This window comes from Argentina silus, assembly GCF_951799395.1.
Source record: "Argentina silus genome assembly, chromosome: 17".
NCBI classification, from domain to species: domain Eukaryota; kingdom Metazoa; phylum Chordata; class Actinopteri; order Argentiniformes; family Argentinidae; genus Argentina; species Argentina silus.
In genome coordinates this window covers 9,025,871-9,037,445 of record NC_139671.1, presented here as the reverse complement: position 1 = coordinate 9,037,445, position 11,575 = coordinate 9,025,871, and the positions used below count along the sequence as shown (strand labels likewise).

The window sequence follows — 11,575 nt, the reverse complement described above, 5'->3', positions numbered from 1 at the left end:
AAAAATAAAATAAATAAGCCCCTGTTGTGTCAGTGCATTGCTGTGGAGCTCGGCTGTGCTGCTTTCTGTGGGTTTTCTGTCTGACCCACTTTCCCTGCTTGACTTGACTGGGCTGCTGCTACCGCTGCTGGGGGAGGTCCCAGCCGATTCCCCTTGAACAGGCCACTGAGTCCCTCCAGTGAGTCAATCCCTCATCCGCACACAGACTAACATATTCACTCATGTATATTCGCTCTCATTTACACACATACACAGATTCTCAAATTCTTTCATTTGTTGGTTTATCTTATTCTTGCCATTCCTCACTTTAATGACAACAGAATACAAAGTCAAAAACATTTTTTATAAACTAGATGGTGCTACAGTATGTGACAACAAGTGAAATATGCTAGAGAAACTGAAAAGAAAGCAGGAAAACGCACAAAGCTGTCATTTAGTATTAAACGTATGAACAACAGACAAAAGGTGATACAATAGAGATACAATACAAGCAATACACATCACATAACACAAACGCTAATGACGGGGGGGCAAAAGAAAAAACACACCTACTCCTTATTAACTCAGATTTCTGTATTTTCTCCATGTTATATGCTTTGTGAGTAATAATATGACCAGGGGAGGCTGATGGAGGTAAAAATCGGAGGACAGTCTCATTGTAATGTATGGAATGAGGAATGCTATCAAAGCCCTTTGCTGTTGACACTTGGCTGTTGTGTATGTCTAAAGGTGCATATACATTGAGGTGGCGCAAGGTGCACCCAGAGTTCAGATACATTGAACGTACCTTGCGTTGAGTCCAGTGCATGTCGCTTAACATATGTCGCTTATGCACGGGGCTCAACGCAAGGTACGGCGCAGTTTGCGTCAAGAGTTCAATATATTGATATTGAAGAGTTCAATTTCAATTGATATATTGAACTCTGGGCACAGCTTGCGGCACCTCAAACCTTCAAGGCCTGCGACGCTACTTAGGAAACAGCTGATTAGGAAACGCAGCCGTGTCCTTCATTGAAAAACAATGGCTCGCCCAGCGCAATGCCATTCTTGCACTTATGTGAATGCTGCTTAAGAAATTTAGTGATGATGGGGGCATCTGTTTGTGAAAAAAATGTATGCTCTGCCTATATCCCTCTCTGACATTAGTCTTGATTCCAGCATTAGGTTAGTTTTATTTGACAGTTAAAGACCCCCTCCAGCTAAAATGTTAAGGTGAAAATCCATGTTATATACAACTATTTTGGTTTGAAATAATTAATTTGGTAAAAACCAAACCAAAGTCAAAATCCTTTCTTATCTGAGATATGTCCTTTTAATGACATGCTTACTTCCTGACATCATTGAGGTGAGTTATCTGCCCGCCCCGTCAAACCTTTTTTTGGAAACGGGTAACATCTCCCTCATAGAAGTTTGTAATGTGTTGCTAGCCTGTGCCCACAAGGCTTTGTTATTTATATTATAGCCTGCTTCATTTATTCCATGTTAACAATCAACTAAGATACAGCACAGTAGGGCTAAAGAAATGCACTCTCAAATTCAAAGACGGACCTATGGACGGAGCTTTGGGTGCAAGGACTCGCCATCTATGAGATCAAAATGATAGTTTTAATGTTTTTAATAGTTTTAAACAATGGCGTAAAACAAGCTTGTATGTTGGGTTCGAATAAGACAGTTCAACTAACCTCATGAGGCATTTATAGTTTTTTTCAAGACTTAATGACTATATATCATTCATTTAAAAATCAAACAATTGATGTAAGCTACTAATCACAGATTGCGCCTTTAAAATAGCTGAAGACAGACATTGAATATACAGTAAACACATTTACGAATAGGCCCGTAGCATTTCCGTCAGGTTAATTATTAACATTATATACATTAAATATTGCAAAATTTGACAATATGTCTGTTGTTGCTTTATGACTATTTTTGGTTCGCATTGGGATATTTTGTTTGGTCAAAACTTGGCCCCCTCATCGAAAAGGTACCCTGCTCTGCGTAATCTTGCCCCGCCTCGACCAGGAAATCATCAGCCACCAAGCCCTCTCGGTACTCAGTCAATCTGTTTCGCTCATGGTGGACAATACGTGGAAGGGAAAAAGTTAAATATCTGATATATTTAAAACTTTCACTAGCTCGCTATCGTATCTTACGACGTTCTATGGATGTAGCGTCCTTCAAAACCACTGAGCACTTGTTTTCCTTAAACACTAACGTAACGTTAGCTGGTTGGCTTTTTTCATGTTCTGCTTTTCTTCATTCGCAGTTTTTTCATTAGCTTGTTAGCTAGCTTGCTAGCTAGACTGGATTCCTACTGGAGATGTGGACTTGATCATGGCCGGACAAGTGGCAACAGCCCCAACGTCAAATGGTAAGAAACAAAGGTCGAATTTAGCAAGCAGCGCGAGTCAAGATCTGAAGTCTGGGAAGTCTGGAGGAGTTGATGTTGGAGCCGTGCTTGGGGTGGGAGATGGGACTAGCGTTCTTCATTCTATGAATAATGTAGATCGCCATCACCATGAACTGACCAGCATAGCTCGAGCTTCTCCTGTGAACAACATTTCGAATCCACGTGAGAGGGAGGGTGGGGATCAATCGGCATCTTTTTCGACTTCGATTTCTAGCATGACTTCAAGCATGGAGACGGGAATGCTTGGGAGTCATAAAGTGAAAAATGTTGGTGGCGGAGATCCTCCATCTCACCACCACACACCTCCTCAGCAACAGTCGCAGCCATTCAATCAATTCATTCAGCATCATCAACGCCAAATTCATAACAACATTAACAACCTGCAGTCGACACAGGGAGAGAGTGGGAATCGTCAACATGGAGGAAAAGAGAATAATTTAGGTAATCAAGTCGAACGCCATCAGCAATTGCTGAACAAAAGTGAGAAAGAGGACCAGTCGTGCAAAACGGAGGAGCGGATGGACAGCAGGTATGGCAATGCCAGTTTGGGACCAACTAATAACAACATCAACCCGTCCCAAAGTGGGAACAGTTCCGTTACCGAGTTTAATAGTTATTATGGCAATGGAAGAGGAGGGCCTTGCTTTGATCAACATGGCGGACAACAAAGCCCCGGGACTGGGATAATGCATTCGGCACAGAACAGCATGGATCAAGCTCCGAACTCTCACGAAGGCTATCAAAATACCCCGTACAACCACTACCCGAACTACCGACAAGGCTACGGTAATAGTGGATACGGCATGATGAGTCCCTCGCGGCAGGGGAATAACATGATGAGTCCAGGCAGCAACACGGCTGCTGCTAATCATAGCAAAGCTGCCATGGCTGCTGCTGCTTCTGGTGGAAATGTAGGAGGATTTCAGAGATTTCCAGGACAAAATCAGCAGCATCCATCGGGGGCTACCCCAACTCTAAATCAGCTGCTGACATCTCCGAGTCCTATGATGCGAGGGTATGGCAGTGGCTATCAAGATTACAGTAATCCCTCTGCACAACAACAACAACAACAACAATCAAGCATGGGGCCGGCCAAAGACTTGAGCTCTCAATATGGTTCAGCTACTCATGGTTGGGGAGGACAACAAAGAAATCACCCTGCAATGAGCCCCGGAAACAACGGACAGGGAACTGGCAGATCCCAGGTAAAGAGTAATATTTAATATTAGTCACTGTCCGTGACTCTGCTAACTGTACTTGCCAGACAGCAAACTTTAGGCAATTTAATTGTCAGACTCAGCCAGCTAAGCTAACAGTTGTTAGCACGTTAGGTCGGTTGTGGACGGTGCTGTATGTATGATCTTCTCTGAATATATCTTGGTTCAAGATTGAACATTCTCTTTCTCTTGTAGCAACTACCTTGCTATCAGTTAAACATGTGCATAGACAACTGCTAATAGTATTTTTTTCTTAATGATCAGCTACGTTGGCTACAACAACTAGCTGGTTTGAAGCTTGCATTACAATTTATGTCCAAGGTGACTTCTGCCTGCCTAGTTTGGTGGACCGCACAATGTGGCAGAACCAGTTCCTGTTCTGTATTAGCTCGCTGGTCTCTATCGTGATCTATAGAATAGTCTCTCTCTGATCCCGCATAGCTAGCTAGTTAGCTAAACAGTCTAGTAATCTTCTTTAGTTTATGATGTATTTGAAATATTTTACAATAGAACTTGGGTTGGCTTACTAAACTCGCTAACCAGCTCACAAGTGTGTGTCTGTGTAGGGAGGAGTAGCTAGCTAGTAGCTAGCTAGCTTACCTGGCATGGAACTTTAGCATTCAGACTTCCGCTAACCAAGTTAGTGCAGCAGTAATACGTGCTGTTGTGATGTTTGTTTACATTTTTTGTTGAAATTGTTGCTATCACCAGCCCCATTAGTTAATGTAACGTGAGTTAGCCAGCTAGCTTGCATAGCATAGTTTACCCCTGTTCCAGCGTTAGCCAGCTTGTTAGCTTGAACGTGCTGCTGAAAATGTGTTCAGACTGTTGTCAAAGCAAGAGCTAGGTGTGTAGTTAGGCTAATTGTTGTCTATTCATGCGAAATAGGGTATGTGGTCAGCTCATAACATGTTTGTTGATTGCAATGAATTCACCATACTCGGGCTTTTAGGGTGTCCTGGAACTAATTTGACAGCCACTCAGACCAACAGTGAGAAAGAGAGGCCTTGCAAGAGGCTGACAGCTTGTGGGCCATGGGCACTTCTGAGTTTGGTTGTGGTTAAACTTGACAGCCAACTACTTGATATAGCAAATCCTCCACCTGACCACCGACCTATCAACTTGTCCCTCTGACAGACTAGGTGTCATTGTGTTCTTTTGCTCTTTCTTTACATTGTGTAAAGATATTTCACAATCCAATGTCTTCTTTTATTTAGCTTGTGTTGTGACGAGATACCATTTTATTTGGCAGGAAGACCATTAAGTCTCCCTGTGTTGTAGCCCTGACCTTTACACATGCAGATTAGCCATGTGCCTGTTTCCACTATCAGCCAAATACCTCAACAGGAAATTAGACCCCCCCCCCACACACACACATTTAGCCTGGGTAGTGGTAGTAGACCATCTTCTGCCATGCTGTCCCCTGAATATACCTCACATGTGTCTACATGAACTGAACAGATGTCTGAGTATGGTGGATCTGAACCTTCCCAATCCATGACCTGTGCAGCATTTTTCTCAAAAAGGGAGACTGGTGTGACACCTTGAAACACCACATACATCTGTTAAAAAAACGAACAAAAAAAAAACATTTTTTTTGGTGTAGAAACCAAAAGCCGGAAAGTTGCATACATAGCCACCCACTGCAGGCCTCATATAGAATTCTTGTCCTATAGCCTTATATAAGGTCTGAATAAAACTATGTTCACTTTCTCATTCCTGGTGTCTCCATGAGTCAATTCTGAGATTCTCATCACTAACAGGCCTATAGTAAAAATGTCTAATTTGGAAGTCAATGATCTTCACTGAGGTATTGTAATTGAATCTTAAATTAGGCTTATTAAAGAGGACGTGTCCTGTTTTTCTATCAGCTTGCTCTCATTCTGGCTTTGAGAACAGGGACCTTTGAGCATTAGAAGAACTAGGGAGAGACGCACTGAAATAGCTTTGTGATTCTGGCTTTTGTTTCAGAAATTGCCATTAAATAATCTAGTGATTAGGCTCCATAATGTAATACAGTAAAAGTTATGTTAGTAGCACAGGTGTTTATTTGCTTTATTCACAGAGCGCTTCCCAGAGTCTATTAGAGACATGCTATTGTTGGAGGCTGGCAATTATTCTGTTTGATCACCCAGTTTCCAAACTGCTTCTCAAGCCCAGGATATGACAGATCTGAAAATACCATACTGAACAACTGTCCACCAACATTATTAGCCTCCAGTAACTCAGTCTAAACCAGATTCATCTTTGATAGATATGGTAATTTATTATTGTTTCCACACACAGCTGCCGCTGTCAGACTGTAGAATACCGGTAATGTTACAACCGTCGTTCAGAATCAAATGCTTCGCTTCAATAATCTGGTAATATCAACAGAGAATACACACCGGTAAACAATGTATTTTGACTTGGGGTTTAATAGGCACTTATTTGCTTCAATATTATCAGTGGCTGGCTATTATTGGACACAGGTGAGTTTGTTGCAGACCCTGCGCTTGTTGGAAGTTTTATGGATACGTGGCAATGTTGACAATTTATTAATGGTAAATAATTTTGGTGCGCAGGCTGGTCTAGTTCATGATGACCTGGATGCCGATGAGGTGGCCTCGAACATGCATCACATGCAATTTCTTCCACTGGTTTATGGGTAGGATAGTTCTCAGCACTGATTGGCCTCATGCATAGACACTCTTCCACATCAATCTTAGTCTGGTAGATTTCAGGACATAGTTTGACAGTGTTTGACTGGCTTAGATTGAGTTCAATGTGAACTTGTTGGCTGGTGTCCTGTAGGGAGGAAATCAAGCTTGAACCATTTACACTCCAACATTCCTACAGAAAATTCCCGTCATTCTTTGCTCTAAAGCTATTTACTCCAATCTTATTTTGTGGGGAGGCTGAACGGACCCACAAGCCCTCGTGTTTATGAAAGGATTGAAACCATTTAGTAGTCATAAAATGTACCCACAAAAGAGATTTTTTTTACTGCTGTTACCTGGAAAATATTCTTGTGTTTTTGACCTCATTAGAAGCTTTGTGTGTGTGATGAGCCCTAAATGCATAGGGTTGATATTTAAACTGCTCTCCAAAAGTGATGCTGCCTGGTAAGCCCCAGGTATTCTTTTGACTGTTAGCCATTTGTTTTTACCAGGCAGTGTTCCTGGAAGTATTTGGGGGTTTCCTTTTGTTTTTAATGTTCTTCAGAGTACGCGTGATAAAAATTAGGAAATGGTTTGTATTATAGTGCAACATCTTCTACAAGATGTAGTGATAAGAATCCTTTCTGAGCTGCGGTTGAAAGATCTGTGCTTCCTTCACATCGAAAGGCCTAGTCGTCCCTACCTTCTCTTAAAAGTCATTTTGTGTGTGTGCGTGCATGCGCGTGCCCGCCCTTGCCAGTGTGTATGTGTTAAAATCGCAGGGTGCTCAGGCATGACTGCTGACACTTAGACTGCTCGTTTAAAGTGGCCTCCCAGGCTTTCTCGATTGCTCACATTTTCTGTAAGTGCTGCTTCAATTGGCCTGAACTTGGCAGTGACATGAGAATATTAGCTTGAATTGCTCTCTCTCTCTTTTTTTTTGGCACAGCTGGGCCACTTAAGAATAACCTGACTACCAAAGCAGTTGATGTCACATTAGCCTGGATATTTTTACTGACCGCTGACCATCCTGAGGCCAGTGGATAAGCCTTGTTTGAGGTGATGGGGAGACCAGAAAAAGACCGGGAAAATAACAACTGGACTTGGGTGTTGAATTTGACAGCCAAGATTCAACCACATTTATTTAGTTTCCCTACCAGTACATGCTACTAATATTATTAGGCTATACTGTAGCCTAGGTCTCTGCACGTTGCTGTAGGAGCTGTGTGTATATAGCAGAGGCCTTGTCATGTCCTTGTCAACTTACTTATTATCCCATCTCTGTCTCCTAGGTGCCACCAATGGATGCCATGACGATGAAACGCTCTCAGCTCTATAGCATGGGCAACAACCCTTATTCGCAGCAACAGGGCCAGGTATACCCTGGCCAGCCATACGTATCACCTTCCACTCACCGCTACACCGTGGGAATGCCTGGGAGAGGTCAGATGGCCATGAGTGGTATGCAGTATCCTCAACAACAGGTATGTCCTTCATCTAAAGAGCATTTATACCACTGCCAAGCGCATGACAGAACACTACCGCGATTACTTTTGTTAATTGAATAGGCCACTAAATTTAGCTTGCGAATCTGCTGTAAAATACCAGAGGAAAACTTCTGACGCTGGGTGCACTCAGAGTCTGGGTGCACTTGTTTGCCACTGCCCCTTTTAGAAATGTTTAAAAAATAAATAAATAAATAATAATAATTAAAGGTATTACCAGTGTAGTAGGTATTTTGGCAGGAAGGTATACCGTTTTGAGAATTCTGATACTGGCACAAGCCGACTTACTAGTAACATCATTGGAATGCCCTTTCACTAGTGACATCAGTGGTTGAAAGGGCTCTTCAGAGCTAAAGGTTTTGAAAAATTATCACCTTCCAAGTGAAAAATAAATGCCTGTCACCTCATCATGTCCATGGCAGGGGAATGTGTGCTTGGTTCTGTGTGTAACAGAGCTGTAAACATGCTGCATGGCTGTCAGAGCTGAGTGGGCCGGGCCGGGCCGGGCCGGGCTGGGCTGGGTCAGGTTATTCTGGGTTCAGACAGCACTACAGCTATATTTAGCCCCAGACTGCTGGTTTGGGTTTAATGCTCCTACAGAGACAGACTGGCACTCACATGGGACCAGGCTGCTTACTGTATGCTGTGTGATTGTAAATAAGGCTTCGGTCCCACCAGCAGCATTGTCCACACACACACACACACACACACACACACACACACAGTATCTTCTTTTATGTGTTGTCATTGTGCTCCTGATTGAAGTTAAATCCCAGGGCTTTGCTGCTTTGGCTGCTGTTTCACAAAGGTCTTCTTTCATTCCCTCTTTTATCCTTCCACTATGCTCATGAAAATTATATTAATGAAAATCCATTTAGATGTTAATGGATACTTGCTTTCTATGCCCTCCACTTCAGCCCAAAAAGCAATGTGGCGCACACACACACACACACACACACACACACACACACACACACACACACACCGTCTGTCAGACCTTTTCCTGGCAGTCTGATGGAGTTGATTGTGGTGATACAGCATGACATCACAACAGTCTCACTGTGTCCATGACTCGCGTCACCATGTTAGCAGCAGCACCGGTCCCTGCTCACTTTTTTTTCCCGTTGAGGTGGTAGAGAATTCTGGAGAGAGTTTATATTCTCACCCGGAAACATCATATGCCAATGGGTTCTCAATATACTCATACAGAACCAACCCTGAATATAACCGGAAAATTGCATTCTCAAAGGAAAACGTCGACGTACTATTGCATCATTACATCATTAGAAGTCGGCAGCCTTTTTCTGTTTGACCCGAGGGCTCTTTGTGTCAGTGTTGTCAGCTCTGCTTGCTTTTCCATCTCAGAGAGGGGGAGCATGTAATGACTTTTATCTGCGAGAGGCCCCAGATGGCCCCGAGACACCTGCTTTATTACCTCACGGATTCTACCTGAAATTGGATGTTTCAACTGGTCAGATACCAGAGGGGGCCCGCTGTGCTGTTGATATTGATTGTGTTTCCTGCTCCAAGTGGCCAAACGGCTCACCCTGAACGGGAGGAAGGAGAGAGCGCGGCCAAGTGGAGAGGAGAGCTAGCGGAGCAGACAGCCTATATAAGAGATGCCATTCAGAGATCAACCTTAATATTTCAAGATAATTAGGAATGGATTTTCCTCCGTCGATTATGCAGCCTTGCCTCCGCGCTGCGCGTCTGTCCCCCAGATCCTGCTATTTCTGCCTGGCATCATCAGTCCTTGCTCTTTGCGGAGGTTGGGAAGCGTCTTACTGAGGTGAAATCCTATTACAGCCCATGCAAACCTGCACATTGTGCTGTAAGCCTATATTAACTTCCACGACTCGGATTGTTGGTGAAGCTAACGATAACACATGAGTAACATGCAGACTGTGATGCATGTGTTCCAAGTGTACCCTACGGCTGGACCGTACCCTGTCTCCATCCAGGTGGTTTTGAAAGAAGGATGTGTCTTAAGTTTGATCTAGTCACAACATAATTTTGAGGATTAAGCTATCACACCCCTTAGGTGTGGGGTTTCACTAGGGAGAGTGCAAGGGGAGGCCACCGCTTAACCCAGCACAGAGCTAGCTCTCTGTTGCCAGGGTTAGTCTTTTGAAACGGGGTAAGGCCAGGTATTGTATCTTTTCAAGCTAACAGTTGGTTGTTGCTGGTCATTGAAAAGCTCAATGTTCAGACCTGCAGAAGGCTGAGGTAGTAGCCTACCTGATTACGGCAGCTGCAGTGATAGCGGGCATGAACCTAGGGGTTTAGCTGTATACATATTGATCACAAGTTGTTATCTGATGTGTGGCTTGGACCGGTTTTAATGCAAGACGGACTCTTGCAGAGAGAGGTGGACGTGACTTCTCCCTCCGTCTCTCAGCGACGGTGCTGATATGTCATTGAGGTGCTCTTGGTCTGGCCGAGGCCTGTAAACACAGGCGGTGAGAGGAGCGAGAGGGGAGGTTAGACTCGCAGACATCCGTGTCTTCAGTTCCACAGTGATGAGCTCATGTGTGGAAAAACAGACTCTCCGCCTTCAGGGCTTAAGGAGCTGTCGACTGGTTGGGTGATGCACACAGTTATTGGATTGTAAGACGGCTGTATTCCCAGAAATGTGTTTCATATGTAGCTTCAGCGTCTTCCTTCTCTCTCTCTCTCTCTGCAATTCCTTGAATCACGCCTGCGCTCTTATCGACCCAGAGAGGAGGGCTGTGGAGTTCATTCATAAACATGTGCATAGCAATTTTTTTTTTACAGAGGGAACCAATACATCCATAGGTTGACTTGGGAATAGTCTCACCAAGTCAGAATTTTACCAGCACCACTGATCCCTTCGATGAGTAGAGATGGGTTGAGTAATGGTTGGAATGCACACTGCTCACCTGCGAGTGATGACATTGAAAACATATTCAGCTAACTGCATGTTTTTCATTTTGTGCAAGTCGTTGTTGTTAACATCAAACTTACAGCAGGGCAGAACGGGAGCGGCATTGTGAGCCAAAGACTTTAGAGGGGGGTTTGAGACTTGCCAGCCCCAACTTTTTACTTCCTGCGCCCTCCGAATCTCAATAGCGAAAAAGAGATTCCGAGATTAACATGGGAATAACTCAGAGCGGTATTGCGTAGATTGTTCTAAAAGTGTTTGGCTAGTCTGTAATGTGTGACTTATATATATTTTTTTTAAAATAATAATAAAAAAAAGGTAGGAGTTCCTTGATTTGGCTCGTAGATGGGAAAGCCTTGACCAAAACTCATAGGGTAATACAAAATAAAGCTTGATCTACCTCTTATTGCAGGATCCCTATTCTGTTATATTCCCAGATCTTGACGCACTGATGATTTTGTAAATCGATTAAAAGCAGCATTCTTATCCTCACTGCTGGTGGTGTATTGTTTTAAAACTTGGACACGCTGCCTAATGTAAGTGACTCCAGATGAGGCAGACGGATTTGCCAATAGCAGCTGTTCCCCAAAACATGTTGCGTAAGATTGTTACAAACGACAGCTTGCACTGAGTGGAGGGAGAATCAGTGTGTATTAATGATGTCGACACAACCATTAGGGCCCTGTGAGGCTGGAGCTTACCCCCCCAGAGTCAAACTCATCTCTTCACACCACACGATTAGTCAATGGAGGAATGGTAAAGCACTTAAGAGTCTAAATGCGTTATGCACCATAGTCATTGTGGGTTTAATTCATCAAATAATACATTTTCATCAATTCGTAAACTGTAGAATTGAACTTTTGAGAAGATGGTAACAGTTGAGATTGAAGGCCATAGTAGGT

The 11,575-nt window shown here is 43.4% G+C and overlaps 1 protein-coding gene across 6 annotated transcripts in view; it reads left to right on the top strand.

The window, feature by feature from the left end:
- The first annotated feature begins 2,046 nt into the window (after nucleotides 1–2,046).
- arid1b (AT-rich interactive domain 1B) overlaps nucleotides 2,047–11,575 on the top strand; it is a 45,997-nt gene continuing 36,468 nt past the window's right edge. For all 6 annotated transcript variants that reach the window (XM_083689035.1, XM_083689032.1, XM_083689033.1 and 3 more), the window contains exons 1-2: nucleotides 2,047–3,615; nucleotides 7,559–7,750. In XM_083689035.1, the coding sequence (XP_083545161.1) occupies nucleotides 2,335–3,615; nucleotides 7,559–7,750 (1,473 nt within the window). In that variant the 5' untranslated portion in view covers nucleotides 2,047–2,334. The remainder of the gene's footprint in view (nucleotides 3,616–7,558; nucleotides 7,751–11,575) is intronic.